The following is a 17447-nucleotide window of genomic DNA, read 5'->3' as shown; positions in this document are numbered from 1 at the left end:
TTAATGAACTTCAAACGTGAAACAGCTCTTTTTATCATAAGTTATTTTTTGACATTTCCATTGCCTGTTTGTTGATAAACCTTATGAAAAAAATTGTATGCACTATATAGTACTCAATATTCGAAATCTAAAAGTACCTGCAATTTTGTTCAAGTTCTCAAACATTTAGCGTTTTTTTGTAATTGTTTTTGTTTTATCACTATGTTTGAACTGATACTCTATTATTATTTAAACCTTTTTCACCAACTCATCCATCCCCCAGATGAGGTGAGGGGTTGATGATGGCATATAAAAGTAGGTTCTTAATGTCTAAATTGTTGTGCAGAAGTTAATTTTATAAAATGAAATGTACTCTGATGCTTTACTCCTCTTTATACAAGGTGTGTTCAAAAAGTAACGGGCATTTTAAAGTTTTGCGGGTTTGGAGAGTTCAATTGCCAAGATTTTTTTATTATGCTGGTACTCAGCTTGTCAAGTATAATAAAATTTCTAACTGTATTAATTCTTTACTTTTTCAGTGGCAGCTGCTAAGGTTAGACATATTTTATGAGCTTGCCGATTTTTATTTGTTAAAAAAATGGATCAAACAATGTGTATCAAATTTTGTGTGAAAGATGAAATAAAGTGTAACAAAGTGTACAAAGATTGTATAAATACATTAAGGATGACAAGTGCTCTGGACACCTCAGTACATCAACAACCGATGAAAACGAGAAAAAAGTGGAAGAAATGGTAATGAACGATAGCCGTATTACGATCACAGAAGTCGCTGATGATGTTGACATATAATATGGCTCATACCATGAAATTTTTTTGAAACGTTTTGGGTGTGACAGCAAAATTTGTCCTAAAATCGTTGAATTTTGAACAAAACCGGCGGTGAATGGCAGTTGCTCAGGAGTCACTAAATGAAGTCGACGATGGAGAATAACTGAATCGTAGGGCATTCTGGATCGCCAAGACCGAAAAAGGCTCAATAAGTGCAGTCAAACGTGAAGGTTATGCTCATTGTGTTCTTTGATTTTAATGGCATAGTGCATCATGAATTCTTGCCAATATGAAACGGTCAATAAGGAGTACTACTTGTACATTCAACTCTGCATGAAACAATCTGAAAAGAAATAAAGAGAACCTAAAAGGGCCGTCACTGAAAGAGCTAAAGAATATCCCAAAGATCAAGTTTGAGAAGTGTTTTGAGGATTGCAAGAAGTGCTGGCACAAGTGCATGGTATCTAATACAAACTATTTTGAAGGTGATAACATTAATGTAGACAAATCAATAAATACTAAAATAATGAAATTCCCTGTTACTTTTTTAACATACCTTGTATAGTAACAGACATAAAAAAAGAAATTTATGGCATAAGGTGGGAAAGTATTACTTTTTCTGATTAACTAAGAAACTGTGGGAGGGATTTTGCAAAGTAGCAGTTATGGATTAATTTTCATAATTAAGTAAAACTACTGAAATAATTGTAAAGTTGTTAATGGTTTGTAAGTAGTATTAACTAATTAAAGTAATTCAAAAGAAATAAATTAAATTTACCATAAAAAGTAGGATTGAACTATATTCATATTTTTCAACTTGGTTCAATCTTGTCCCACATGGTCCAAAAATTCAAGAAAAGAAAAGTAAAAGTGAGTTAATATTGTAATTATTGATTACCATTGTTTTTTACATAATTGAGAATGGTAGAAGATAAAAATTACTGTTAGTAATTACATGTAACCATAGTTTTACATTAGATAAAATTATAATAGAACTATAGTCAGAAAGAAATAATTCGTAATTCAAAATGGTGAAAGACACTTATTATTCATCACATGAACATGAGTACATCGACTTTATCCTTTTTAATATTATGTATAAAGGATACAGGATGTTTTGAAAATACAAGACTAGATTACTTAGAAAATGTACCTAACACGAACATAATCCATCTGTCACATGTTGTGTTCAACACAAATTGACATGTTGCAATTTGTAAAACACTATTTCAGTGTGATGGACTCGCTCACCAAGGACAGGAAGATAGGAAGCACAGGGGAAACACTTGTTGCTGCTACTTGTAATCCAGAGAGCTGACGATCTGTGTGCCGATTTGACGTGTTCGATCCACCAACTGCCACACTGATGCGTCCTCACCAGGCGGTCGAACCACTTACGTATTCCGCATAATAACATGTAATGGTTTTAATAAATGGAGAGGTCAATAAGCTGCGGTTTGTCCACTCATGTATTCCAAGCAGAAGTAGTTGTCTATGGTAATACCTCCGAATTGGATTCTAGTGGTAAATATTTGTAAGTTTAATATAAGCAAGTTATATAAACCAATCGAGTTGAGTGTAATGCCAGATTTATTTGATTTCAGATTTTATTTTCAGAGATCTCTACAATATTCTTAAACATGCTTATCACAAAAAGTAGGATTCTTTATGAGTAACAAAATTACAACTACCATGTACTACGATTAGACATAAGGGCCAACCTACTAAGTTGTGTGGTGCTGCTGAAATAATTGAATTACCGTTCGATCTTTGGATTGCACAAATAACTAAAACAAATGTATCATATCTAAACCAATACATAAGATTTCTATTTGAGTTCTTATTAAGTAGAAATTCATAAAGTAATAAATGAAATTATAGAACCTTCTCAGGGGATATTCTAGATTTTCTCAAATGGTTTAGGGTAAACCCCTACCCTCATCCCACAATATGCCACTGTACAGACCTCTGCAAAGAGCAAATAATTCAGGTCTACTGTAATTTTATTTAATGGTTTAATATAACGTTATAAAGTTACTTTGGAGTTCTAAATAAACAAAAATACTTGTTTCTTACTTACTGAATTCCTCTTTTAAACTCTTGATGTCTTTTGAATCTTCTATAATTTTGAATTTTTGAATATTTATACCATTATCTTGAAGCAAGACCTTGCTGTGACATTCCAATAGGTTCAAATATCGCACTTGCTGATTACAAACCTAGAAAATAAATCAAAGTAAACACTACATAGTGATCACATGTTCTTAGCAAAAACCATATTATTACAATACATTTGATATATGTGTGAAGTCTTCATTACACATAAATAATGGTTTTCAAGTGTATAGATACATACATGTACACATAAATGACCAATTTAGCTTATTTGGACTGAATTATTTTACTATCAAGAAAAACTGAGGTCCTAAGTTAAAACTTGTCCGCAGAGAATTATTTTCTAAAACTGTAGACTTTTATCTAACAAAAATTGAATATAGATGCTATATGAGAATGTTTTACATACATAATAAAAATGGATACAAAATATATAATCCTAGAGGCATAGAGATGGGCTTAATATTAGAATTTATACCACATCTTTGGGCATTGAAATATCTTTCTATAATGTTATCTAGAGTCTCATAAGTTACGAGTTTAACAGAATAAAGCAAAATTATCATGATATCATTCTTAGCACTAGTAAACAAGAGAGCACCAACTTCAAAACTGTTCAACTTCCTTTCTACATATTAATAATGGGCAAAGGTAACTTTTTCAATAAAAGTATAAGGAAAACAGAGTTTAGGTAATAGGCTGGCCCTTAAAAAAGGATCTTGGCCTCCTTAGATTATTTACTTATAATATATAATTTCTACTCATTTGTTTGAAAATTTTCTTCTTGCTGTATGTGTCTTATCGCACAAGTTTACGTTTTCATATTAAATTTCATCAATCCATTTCAGTGTTTCCTAATTTCTATTGTTATAGCCATATTGACCGGACTCCTTCCTAGTAGTGTCAAGCAGCAGAGACACCAAAAACGGTTTAAATCTTATTCAAACAAAGAATTTTTCTTTACATTAAAAAATACTGCATACTTTAATAATATTTGAAAACAAGAAAAACTGTTTATCGACTTTAAGAATGGTTTTTATTTCAAAATTCAAGATATTTTTATTGTCAATAAGCACAATTACAGATTATGTGATACACAGTCAAAATATGTTACTGTATAGGTTTATTATAGACAATAATTAAGGACATCTTTCCAAACCTATTCACTCATGTAATTCAAGGAACAAAATCTTATATTATACTAAAATAAATTGTTACAGTGACGATAACAGACAAATAATTAACACCTATTTATCAATAAAATCTTGTAACTAAATTAAAAGCAGGTTTAAATCGTTAAGGAGTAAATATCAGGTCAGGTAGTCATGAACTGAGGAAAAAGCCTTAATGCTCAACCATCATTCCATTTACTTTAAATTTACTGACTGGAACATCCCATTCTTTTTTTGGTAACTAGTTAAGAGTTTTATTCTTAAAAACGTATGACTATTTTTAATTTGATGTAGTCTAATTGAGGGCAGGTCTAAAAGGTATTTATTTCTTGTGATTCCTAATGAATATATTGTCTATATGTAAAGCTATTAAACATTTTTTGTACTTGGAGAAACAAACAATACATTTCGTCTGGCAAGTTTATCACGTCAATGTGACATCACTGTTGCCGAAACAGCAAAACAAATTTCAGCACTGAAATCAGCAATTCTTTCTGTTTGAAATGGTATATAAATAGTCAATAGACAATAGACAATAGACAAATATTTATTGTACAATACGTTTTCTGGTATCACAATGTAATAAAAACTGGTACATAGTCAATGATTAAAAACTACATAACTAAACTTATTCTAAAACATTACTTTCATACTTATAAAAAATAACTTTTGACACATTGATCTATAAAACATTGATTAAATCTAAGGCTAAACCCATTGTACATATTTTTAAAGATATATTTTTACTATTCGTTATCATCATAAACTATCTTCAAAGAATTCATTTATACTATAATATGTTTTTTGACAAAGTACTTCTTTTAATTTTTTTGTAAATGTAGATAAGGGAAGTTTTTTATATGCCTGTGGAATATTATTATATAATTTCAAACCTAGATAAAGAGAACTAGTTTCAAATTTTTTTAGTTTATGTGCCGGATATTGAAACAAATTACAATTTCTTGTGTGATATCTATGATTAAATTTGTATTTTACAAATTGATCAGGATTCTTATGTACTAATTTAAGCATTTCAAAAATGTATATACATGGCAAAGTAAGGATGGTAAATTTTTTAAATAACGGTTTACATGTTGTTCTTGAGTTGCAATGACCTATTGTTCTAATAATTGACTTTTGACTAATAAAGTTTTTGCACATCTGAGCAGTTACCCCACAAAGTAATTCCATAACTCAACATCGAGTATACATGGGCATAATATACAGCTAAACCAACTTCCAAAGATGTTATTCGAACTAGTATACTCAAAGCATATCTGGTTGAATTGTTTCTTATTTAACATATTGATATGGTCGGAAAAATTTAATTTAGTGTCTAAATGTATGCCTAAAAATTTTGCTACGTGTGTATTATTACTAAACCCTTTACAAAAATTATCATTTCTTAATTTAAAGCGTAACGTATTGGTCTTGTCTCGATTTAACAACAGACCGTGAGTAAGGAAAATTTTGTGAAGTTTGTCAATGACATCTTTGGTGTAAAGTTCTAAGTCACTTAACATTTTCCGTCTAATTAGAGCAGTTGTATCACCTGCATATAAAAAGAGGCTACAAACTTCTTTAGGGAGGTAATTTGGCAGATCATTGACATAGATAATGAATAACAATGGGCCTAATATTGACCCTTGGGGTACACCATGTTTTACATCTGCCCAATTAGAATAATATTTTAATGATTTATTAGTAATAACTGTCGTCTGTTTACGGTTAAATAAATAAGAATGTAATAGTGTAAGAGCTGTGCCTTTGACACCCATTCTTCTTAACTTTGTCAGTAAAAGTGTGTGGTTTACACAAACAAAAGCCTTAGATAAGTCACAGAAAACTCCTGCAGTGTAACTTGACTCATCCAAGGCTTCAATGGTACTGTTTACGAAAGAGAACAGAGCTGCTTGTGTACTAGAATTTTTTCTAAAGCCATACTGCTCTTTACATAATTTGTTATTAGATTCTAAAAAGTCAAAAAGTCTGCTATGGATAATTTTTTCATAAATTTTTGAAATCGAACTTAGAAGAGAAATTGGTCTAGAATTGTTTATTTCGCTACGTGAACCCTTTTTATGTATTCGGTGAATTTCTGATAACTTCAATAGTTCAGGAAAAATTCCTTCACATAAGGACTTATTTATAAGTCCACTTAGTACATCAGAGATTGTATCAACAGACCATTTAGGACCATTTGTATCTTATTAGGGATCTCATCCCATCCACTTGAACTACTGTTGCTCAGATTTAAAATTATATTTTTGACCTCAGTTTTGTTAGTGGGTGAAAAAAACTTGCAACTCAATGTCATTTTGTTCACATGTAAGATGTCTTGTTGAATTATATACTATATGAATTGCCAAAACGGGTGTGTGTCAGATCGACATTATAATGTCGAATACCTGTTCCAGGGTTAAAGCTTTTGTGGTTTTTGGGACCAGTATAGTAGTAGGGTGATAGCTATGACCCTCAATATTAAGTACAGTCAATTTCTATATGAACAAATTGCACAGATCTTTAGGAAGCAACCTCAAATTGTAATTTAAAAATAAACTTTAATACAATTTAAAGGTTGTTTCCATAAAGGCATATAAGATGAGTAGATAAGTGCTATAAAGCAAACTGATCTTTGCTCTATACACTCCCTGTAACATTTGAGTCATTCTTATCATGACCTTGAACCGACTTTATAGTATCACCTGCCTTTCTATTTGGGCTAGCTAGAATAGCTAGAGAATTACTCCTCCTCACCAGCAACAAAATAAAATTGCGGATATTCACTAACAAAATATCCAAAATCCAATTGGGTATCAAAGCCATTACTTAAGAATATTTGACTCCAGTTGCTGAGGCAAAGAGCGTAATTTGCTGAAGTAATGCTTCATAATCCTCAGTAATCAGAGTATATTATTGCTGAAAGCGTTATAAAATAAAGAACTGAAAAAATTGAAGAACTTATAATAAATACTGATCTGTAAACCTAATGAAATGCAGTTTCACCAAAGACGTTAAACTGAACATCAGTTACAAAAGAGAAATGTTATTGAACTTGTTCATTCTTCTTACTGACCACAAAATAAACTAAGCAAAGAATATTCTCTTTGTGGTAAAATATAAATTCTGTTGAATCATATATAATGTTGAAATGTAATACATAATAAAAAAAAAGTAGACTTAACACTGAATTTAAGTAACTTATAGATTCAATTTTGTATCAATTGGAAATTAACAGAATGTTTGTGTTATTCATAGGTTTTGAGCAATAAGGTTTGAGTCCCGAGGAAATGGATACTACAAGTTGAAGGGAATAACAATGAAAAGAAGAGTTAGTTTAGAAACATTTAGTCAGGATGGTATTTAATTTTTTTATTATAGGATGGACTCCTATTTCATACATGTTTGTTTTATTTAATACATGTTGTCTCCTCATACAGTATTAATGAACCTTGCCACAGCATTTGGGAAATGAGTAATAGTAAAATGTAAAATTCTACACATTTTTTATTAAATGGTCTTAATTATTTATTCAAAATTTACAGTTATCAAAATTAAATATGAGACACTACACCCAAGGGTATGTGTAACAGGGGAAACAATGCTATTGACATTTCAAGTGGTACAGTACTATATTTATATAGCCAATATAATTAAAAATTATCTAATTACAATTGACTTATAATATAATCAAACAAACTATTTTAAAGAACAATACTTATTTAGGTTAACACTATCATATTAGGATCAATTTATAACTTAACAGTCACAAAAAAGTCTATGACATATCTGATTAATGTGTGTCTTTTTTACATTTTTGTCATCTTTTAGTATTATACTTCTCTGTACGCCTGACCCCGTCTGGAATATCGTTGCAAATTGTGAAAAGATGAGGTTAAATGTTTACTATAACCGGTTCACAATATTTGTTGTTTTTTTTAAATGAAAATGCTTAAAAAGTAAATAATAATAATTAAAAAAACAGAAAACGATTAAATTTTTATCTGAATGGCTGAAAAGAAACAAATGTTAAAGGAACTAGTAATAAAACAGGCTGAAAGTAATGCCTCCAATCATCCTGCCTCACGATGATGGCGATGAACAAAAAAACATCCCTTGTGATCAGTAAAATATAAAATTTTAAAAGCTGATCACTCTTGCCTGAGAACTAAAAAATACTACAACCTCACTTAACCATATTATTCTACGTAGCAGAACAATAAGCCGACCTTGGAATTGCACAAAAATTTAAATTTCCCTTACGAAGTAAAAGAAAACAACACATCTTTTCTAACCATTCTAACACAATAGTAGTAGTAGTAGTAGTATACTTTAAAATACACTCACTAGTACCACAAGAGAGAGAACCATTACTATTTTTGTAAATGTCTATGCAACAAAATCTTTCGTTCCAATTCTTATATGAATGTTGACAAACCTGTTAAATCCCCTCCTCTTATACCTACCCCTCCCTAATTGTTATCCTCCCCCACCCACAAACCCTGATTCCTCCTGGTCCCCTAGATCGATGGACTAATTTAGCACAGTAACTTTTAGTTTTACCTTGAGTGATACAGGGGTAAACTGTAAACTCCTTCTGCAGACTCTGAGTGAAGACTGGAAAACAACAGCCATTTTTGACCTAGAACAAATTAATATGTAAACCTTATGTACTGAATGTAAGTAAAACAAAGTATTAAATAACATTAAATGTCTTAAATATTATAACTTTATAATGTGATGTTGATCATACGTCGATTTGTGTTAATTTTATTAGCCCCACTAGTTGGTCACCAGATGAAGTAGACAAATGTTTGTCAATTATTGAGGTCGCACATTTTTGTATCATATTATGAAGATGTTCAATTTGTGTAAATTATTATAGCCCACATTTTTTGTCATAATGACAATGCTCAGAAGTTGAATGTCATATTGATGAAGATTTGGTGTGAGTTTATCAAATTTGATCAGCATTTAGCCCCACTTATTTTGAGCCATATGATGATGTTCATTGTTTATGTAGTGTGATGCACTTTTATACTATGTATTTTTGACTCTCACTTGTCAAAACTACATAGTTGCAATATCTCTCTCACTGTTGCAATATTACTTTTTTTATAAAGCAGATTAATTTCAATATACCCTGTTAAATTTTCAATAACTGATTTCACTAGCTGGGAAAATAAATCACTCACTTTAATCTTTTATGAGCATTTAAATCACTGATTTATAGGTTTAAAACACCACTTAAAACATCTTATGTCAATTTGCAGACACAAACTCAGTACGTGTTTCCCAAACTTAGATTCATTATACAGGGTGGCGCATATACCAGTTTCCCTAGGAGAGAAATTTAAAGGCGTTATAGGTTAATTGAATAAACACTTTTTCGCGAGAAAACAAATTCATTATATGAAATTACTTACATATTACCATACAATGTTAAATCAGTTGTTCAAAATGTCCACCTTAATTTTGTATACACTTCATACAACGACTAAGAACAGAATCACAAATTTTTAGCAATAAAGGTTTATCGTTATTAACAAGTTCAAATGCATTTCTAATAAGGTTTCTGAGTTCGTCAAGATTTTGTGGTTTTTAATCATACACAGTCTACTTTACAATACCCCACAGTGAAAAATCACTTGAAGTCAGGTCTGGCGAACGCACAGGCCAATCGATTGTACCACAGCGACCAATCCATTCATTAAATGTGTTATTTAAAAATCTCGAACTTGGATACCGAAATGAGCTGGGGCACCATCTTGTTGCCAGATGAGCGAATGAATACTGAAAACAGGATTGTTTCTGAGCTTGGGAATTACTACTTCTTGCAGCAACCGTAAGTAACTTTCTGAGTTAACATTTCCTTGAAGAAAAGAAGAAAATAAGGACCTATCAGTGCAGTACTTGAAATACCTCCCCATACCATAACACCAGGCACATTGAGTTCTGCTTGGATTACGTTGAGGATTTACATCCGATCAGTACAAAATTGATCGCAAGACATTTTTGGATCAGCCTCAGAGCGGATAATCATTGTCTCACAGAATTCCAATCGCCTATCGGAATCATCCTTGGGTAAATTTTCATAAGAATGCTCTACTGCAATATTTGTCAATATAAAAATTAAAAGTTATGAAATAAGTCCATGAAACTAGAGAAACGTATGCATAATTTGTATATTTTTTAAATTTTGATTTAGTAAGTATATACACATTTAAGAAAAAGATTATATATGACAATACATGATCAAATAACTTTTAGTATTTCTAATATTTGTTATAAAATACCCTTGCAAAACATGTAAAATTGGCTTGCCAATAAAGGTAATTCAGATGCCAGTTCTTGAGTTAAGAGCTGGCTGTACTGGCATTCTAAAGAAGAAGGCTATGGGAATGTTTTTATGAGTAGGACTGATTATAAGTCAGACCAGCGAATCCAGATACACAACTAAAATGCCAGAAGGAAACAGCTTATCTGATTTGAACAAGTGTTCACCAACTATCAATCAGAAATATCTTTACTATCAAATATAAAAACATTTGACCTACAGATATTCCTAATTAATAATTACCACCTGTCTTTATTTTACAGAATAAAAATATTATTTAGTACAATCTTAGACGCCTACAACGTAATACGGTTGAACATTAAAATCAGTTTTAAAAAAGTTAAATTTTGTGTATGGCATTTGAGTAATGGCCGCTAGAGGTGGCAAATACTGTTATTTGTCAATATCTTATTACCAATATAACGTGGTCAGGTATTATGTTCCAGTTCCAGTAACCTGTTACTGTGGTAACATGTCACTAGCCAAATCCACTCTTGGTAATATATAGCATCATGCTACGTGATCAGAACTTGAACTTAGGTACTATCTCAGAAAAGTTTTCTTTTACTGCCTTCAGTGACGTTATGAGAACGCCAATTCATTCAGCCCAGCTGTTACTGAAATAACAGGGTATTTCTGGTAACACTTCATCTCAGTTATACGTTACCAGTGAATAACCACGTTTCTGCCACTAATAATTTACGAACCACCCATTTCTAATGGCCGCAAGTACAATGGCAATGTACATTTGTTATTCATATCATGAGGTATCAGACATGCATAGCCTATCCTTCAAAATATTAAAAATTCAGCTAATTATTACAATTTTGTTGTTGTTACATTTTATAAATATAGGGGAGACCGGGGGGCACTATTGGACTGGGGCACTATTGGACAATGCCTTTTATAGCTAGAGGGAAATTTTTGTCTCCCTTCAATTTCCCATTTTGGTATGCCTGAGACGGTCACATTTCACTGTGGAAAGTTTGGGTTATTTGTGGCACATCTTCTTAGAAATTGAGTTCATATTTTATGTTTTTTACCCAAAAATGAAGTGATTTTTGCATATTCACAAACTTATCTCTTTCACAGTAAGTTATTATCCTGAAACAATTGTGTCTATTATTTTGAAATTGTTAGTTTAACTGACTATGCAATGAATTTCATTCATTTTGAGGTTATGTCACTTCCTTTCTGTAATCTTCAATTTTTATATCTTAACCTACCTCGGGGCAGTTTTGGACAAAATATGGGGCACAATTGGACAAAACAGTATTTTATGTTTTGTCATTGCTACATACTGTTTTTTTTTGTTTTTCCAGGTTAAAGATGGTTAGGAAGTATATAAAGAAAACAGACAGGGCTAATATTTCTGAAGAATCTATAGTAGCGGCATTAAATGACTATAGAAATGGTAACTACCGATCCATTAGAGAAGCTTGCCGAAGCCCATGGGCTTAAAAAGTCGACCCTACATTTCAGACTCAACAAAGTAAAGCAAAAGGAAGTCAACAATGAGAATAGTCTTATAGCTAATGAGCCTAACAATGGTAATGGAGTTGATGAGCTTAACAATGAGGATCATGTCAATGACCTGTGGGCAATGAAAATGTAACTTTATTTCAAGAGGTTGAAGAGATGAGCACCAGCCAGTAAAAGAGGTTACTATATAGAAGATATGGCCCCTGTTTATAAACACTAAATACTCTCAAAGACAAGTATTTACACCCTGAACAAGAACAAAAAATTGCAGACTATTGCATTGAAAGGTCCAGAATGAACTATGGCCTAACTTACATGATGGCCAGGGAATTAGCCTTCAAATATGCCTTGGCTTTGAATCTCGATCAACGCATACCTGCTAAATGGCGTACTACAGGCTTATCAGGAGAAGAATGGCTAAACCATTTTAATGAAGAGACATCAAGGACTTTCACTTCGCCAAGCAGAAAAGACTAGTCTGTCCAGGAACACTAGCTTTAATAAACACAACGTGGGAACGTATTTTGAACAACCTAGAAGCTTTGTTCGCAAAAGTAGAAGTTCCTCCGTCAAGAATTTTAAATTTAGACGAGAGTGGAATAAGTACTGTGCTGGAGGCGCCAAAAGTGATTGCAGCAAGGGGAACAAAACAGGTGGGCCAAGTCGTATCAGGAGAGAGGGGGGAGCAAATAACTTTCTGTGCCGTCATATGCGCCGATGGGACTTACTTGCCACCAATTTACATTTTCCCCAGAAAACGCCCAAACTTTGCCTACATGATTGGGGCACCTGAAGGAAGCAAAGCTCTTTATTCTGATTCTGGTTGGATGACATCAGCTCTCTTTTTAGAGACGCTTAAACATATCCAAAAGGCCACAAAATGTTCTAAAGAAAACCCCGTGGTTTTAACCCTGGATAATCATGAGTCCCACATTGGCTTGGATGTGGTGATGTACAGCAGAGATCATGGCATACATATGAATCACTAGCCATCCACACACAACGCACAAAAGTCAGCCGCTGGATGTAGCAGTTTTTAGTCCGTTTAAAAGGCGCTTACGTTCTGAATTCAATCTCTGGCTATCTCAACATCCTGGTCATACGATTACAATTCGAGAAATTGCTCAGCTTACTGCTAAACCATTTGTTGAATCTTTCACTGCATCTAACATCAAAAGTGGATTTCGTTAAAGCTGGAATCTATCCACTCAGCCGCAGTGTGTTCACTGACAATGATTTCAAGGGTGCCAGTGTGACTGACCGTGTTAGGTCATCGCAAGTAGAAGAAACCAACAACCATAATCCAGTGCCTGGTACGTCATGTGACTTTCCGTTGATGGAAAATAGCCAAAGCTCTGACGACCCACAAGGCTCACAATCATCAAACAAGCCAACTATTGACCCGAATGTACCTGGCCCATCAACGCCACAACCAGTAAATGTTAAAAGACCTACTACATTGACGCTTACTCCAGAGGATGTCATGCCTTACCCCAAATACGTTCCTAAGGGAAAGGAAAGGCGAGGCCGAAAAAAAAGGTCGTTCGCGAATTCTGACTGATACTCCAGAGAAAGATGCTCTTGTAGCAGAGTTAAAAGAAAAAGAACATAAGAAAATGTTGGTGGAAAAAAGAAAACAAGAGAGGGCAGTAAAAAAGGAAAGTAAGAAGAAAAAAACTGAGGGGGGGCCTGTAGAAAGCTGTATCAAGATGACTCATCTAGCAACGAAGATGAGATACAAATAAAACTAGACGATGGAGGGCCTTAGTCCTGAAGACTTTTCTGAGGATGAAGAAGAACTGTTTGATTACCTTCCTGATAAAAACTATGCCACAAATGACTTCATACTGACAAAGTTTGCTTCTAAGAAGGCCATCTACCACTTTATTGGCCAAATAGAGGAGCATGTGGACTGATGGTTTCAGTGTGAAATTTCTCAAAAAGAACCAAAACTCTTACAAGTTTTACTTCCCAGAAAATGTTGAAGTCAGCTTTGTCGAAACCAAAAGACATCGAGTTCAAGCTGCGACAACCAGATATAATTGGTGGGACATCCAGAGCAGCAAACTGCTTTGTTTTCAAGGAAAATTTGACTACTTTTAATTTCAAATAGTTTTTTTACGTGTGTCTTCTGTTTTTTTTCAGTTATAAAGTTTGTATATATGTTTACTTAAATATAGATGATGTTTGAAACCTATAAATGAGTTATTTTTATGTCCAATTAAACCAATTTTTAGCACTGTCCAATTGTGCCCCAATAAAAAATCATTTTGTCCAAAAACTGCCCCGACGGGGCAAAATTTGGACAAAATGTAGAGGTTTATAAAAAAAAATAATCCACATAAAAAGGGTGCTCAAATTATCTAGAAAAATTTGTTGTGGGGTTCTAGAAGACCAACTAAACACAAAGGCAAAAAACTAAAATTTTTTAACTAACAGTTTTCATAATTAGAAAAATGCATAAAGTGAAACATGAAATTACGTCCAATAGTGCCCCCGGTCTCCCCTACAGTGCCTAGATAGTTTTATAATTCAAGATTAAATTATTACTTTTTAATAAATTAAAACATTTCAACTATACTTTAATTTGAATGAAATACCTATAACTTAAATTGGTTTCAGTAGTTACATTGAGGAGTTATTATTCATGAATATCAGTGATTCGATAATCATGAATATGGATGATTCGCTTTCCTTGGTGGCCGCTTATTATACTGCAGCCTTGAATAACAAAAGTTTTAATAAAAAGCACATTTAGGATTCTATGTAATAATCCATTATATATAACACTTATGTACACCATAACTTCAATAGTCCATGAATAACATTTTTTAGCAATGTACTAGACTAATAGGCTAGTAATAAACATAGAGAGCTACTAGAAAGTAAAATAACTGTGTCTCTGTAGAGAGTAGAATACAATGTTACTTCCTGTCAAGAGAAAGTTATTAACCCTTTGAGTGCCACAGCATAATTCCCAAGTCATACGCATAAATTGCCGGAGCATTGCCTTCTGTTTTGCAAGCGTGTGGGGAAAAAAACTATATTAAAAAAAACTATTCAACCGATTTGAATAATTTTTTTTTTTGGTTTGTGTGTTATAAAACAAGGTATTTTTTCCATATAATATTATAATTTTATTTTTATTTAAACAAAAAGAATATAGGTTATAACAAAAAACTAAAAAATGAAAAAAAATAAATTTCAAGTTTGAACTAAAATTTTATTTATACAATATTTTTTTAAATTTTTTTTAGCTATACCATATGAAAGAGCATGAAAAACTGAACAAAAATAATGCATAATATGGTGTGTTACAGTAATATTTAACCAGATACTGCAATATATACAAAATACAACAAAAATCAATTTTTGTTCAAGTTTGTCAAAAGTTTAGAAACAATATTATAACTACCCTATTTCACTCAATGAAGTAAGACGACTGTAAAATACTAATTATATAAAAAGTATATAAAAATATACACAGGCCTACAATATAACCTTACTTCTATAACCTTACTTCACCTAAAATCAATAGTTTGATTGGAACTTGCGTTTTAGTTCATCACCAATCCAACAATAAAATATATGTCACTAAACACGGAAAAAGAAGTTTGTAAATGCATTGTAAGTTTTACTGAACACAATTGCAGAATAGTAATAACAAAAGTTTTCAGCATAAACACACGAAACTAGCACAATGTAAACACACAATGAACGAAACTGTGTAGTTAATGGCAACAAGTAGCAGCTGATCAACTATTGCGTCATCTGTTTTTTTCTGATGACAAATAACTACAAGGGGGCGGTGAACAATAAAAATCAATCACAATTGATAGTTCGAAACTTGTAGATTGCCGTGAAATAAGTTATTTGTCAAAACAAAAATGAATTATATGTGATATTAATTAAATAAAAATCGTCTACTGGGTAGATGCCGGCAATTTATGCACATTTCACAACATCTACTATGTAGACGCTGCGGCACTCAAAGGGTTAAGACTTTATATTGAACATACTTTTACAGTAGTAAGTTAACCTATGTGGAATAAAATGAAAATTGTATTAAATTATAATATAGAAATAAGCTCGTGAGTGGATATCAATATTGCAATTATAGCTCATCAATTTTAAAATTAAACAAATGGAACAACTATGCCTATTTATTATTAAATTAATATTTAATACATAAGTAACTGAATTTAAAAAATTCCATCCAAGCTTTCTATGGTTTATGTCCTAATAAATTTTGAGCAGTGATGATTTCCATGTAATGTACATTTATTAGTTACGTCATATTGATTATATCCTTACTAATCTATATTTAATAATAGAATTACTATAAACATATGTATACATTCTTTATAATTTTTGACTTATTTTATATAAGAGGTTATGTTTCATAATAAATTACAAAGGTTAAGAGTACACTTACAATAAAGAAGACGAAAGTGATAAACACCGAAGCGATTACTTAACTAATAAAGAATAACAGCCACGTTGTACCTTACCCTGTACTCCCCCACCAATTTTTTCTAATTCTGGCTAGTATCAACCCGGAATTCCTGGTTGTATTATTTGTTTTTACACGTACCTTGCCCTCTATCGCCTCCCGTTCCCACCAAACAAACTTACAGCCGGCAATCATTCGAGTTCGTCTGCTTTGTTTACACAACCAGCTGTGCTACTACCAATAACATGAAAAATAAAAACGTTGTAAAATATGGGTATTACTCGAATGTATCTATACGTCATAGTAGATTTATAAGTAGCCTAAATATATGTAATTTAATTAATAATTGAGAAATTGTAATATTTTTAAAATATCACAGCAAACTTTGGTAGGTACTACTACCAATATCATGAAAAATAAAAACGTTGTAAAATATGGGTATTACTCGAATGTATCTATACGTCATAGTAGATTTATAAGTAGCCTAAATATATGTAATTTAATTAATAATTGAGAAATTGTAATATTTTTAAAATATCACAGCAAACTTTGGTAGGTACTAATCACTGAAATATAATCATATGTTATTTTGTAATATTTACCATTTATAATTATATCTTATATAGTACAAATAATTAACATTAACAATAAAATACCTATTATATGTGGTTTATATAGTGTGGTTTAAAATTTTTGTCATTTGTTTATTTATTTTGTCACCTTAATTTACTTGTCATCACAATGAATGGACTGGCTGTTGGACTCATTTACCGTTCAAAGATTTATAGCGTATGCGAGAATTATTTCCAATAATTAAACATAATTTAAGCCAGTAAACCATTTTGGAAAATAAATAAGTTATGAGTGATGACGCGAATTGGTGATGTAGTTGACTATTCTTTTCGAGCCTGGTCGGTCGTAGGCTACCATCTCAATCTGGTACGTAATTCTATACCACGTCGCATCAAAGAGTAATACGTTTAGGCTCGTGGCTTCTTTTTGTGTTGGTCGGTACTTCATTAACCGGCGATCGAGTGGGTTCCACAAACAAAATGAGTGTATGATTGATAGATGCGATAATAATCAGCAAGCCTCACTTCTTTAACCCGGTTACGCGTGA

The 17447-nt window shown here is 32.1% G+C and overlaps 1 protein-coding gene across 3 annotated transcripts in view; it reads right to left on the bottom strand.

The window, feature by feature from the left end:
- LOC124369010 (succinate--CoA ligase [GDP-forming] subunit beta, mitochondrial) overlaps positions 1–16562 on the bottom strand; it is a 45069-nt gene extending 28507 nt beyond the window's left edge. The window contains exons 1-3 of one of the 3 annotated variants that reach the window (XM_046826635.1): positions 16469–16562; positions 8619–8697; positions 2849–2987 (exon numbers count right to left, since the gene is read on the bottom strand). In XM_046826635.1, coding sequence (XP_046682591.1) covers positions 2849–2987; positions 8619–8690 — 211 coding nt within the window. In that variant the 5' untranslated portion in view covers positions 8691–8697; positions 16469–16562. Of the gene's footprint in view, positions 1–2848; positions 2988–8618; positions 8698–16309 lie in introns of all 3 variants that reach the window. The other 2 variants (XM_046826633.1, XM_046826634.1) reach the window with 2 other exon arrangements.
- Between the last annotated feature and the right edge of the window lie 885 nt (positions 16563–17447).

This window comes from Homalodisca vitripennis, chromosome X, assembly GCF_021130785.1.
Source record: "Homalodisca vitripennis isolate AUS2020 chromosome X, UT_GWSS_2.1, whole genome shotgun sequence".
In the NCBI taxonomy this organism is placed as follows: Eukaryota; Metazoa; Arthropoda; class Insecta; order Hemiptera; family Cicadellidae; genus Homalodisca; species Homalodisca vitripennis.
This window is presented reverse-complemented; position numbering and strand designations above follow the sequence as displayed.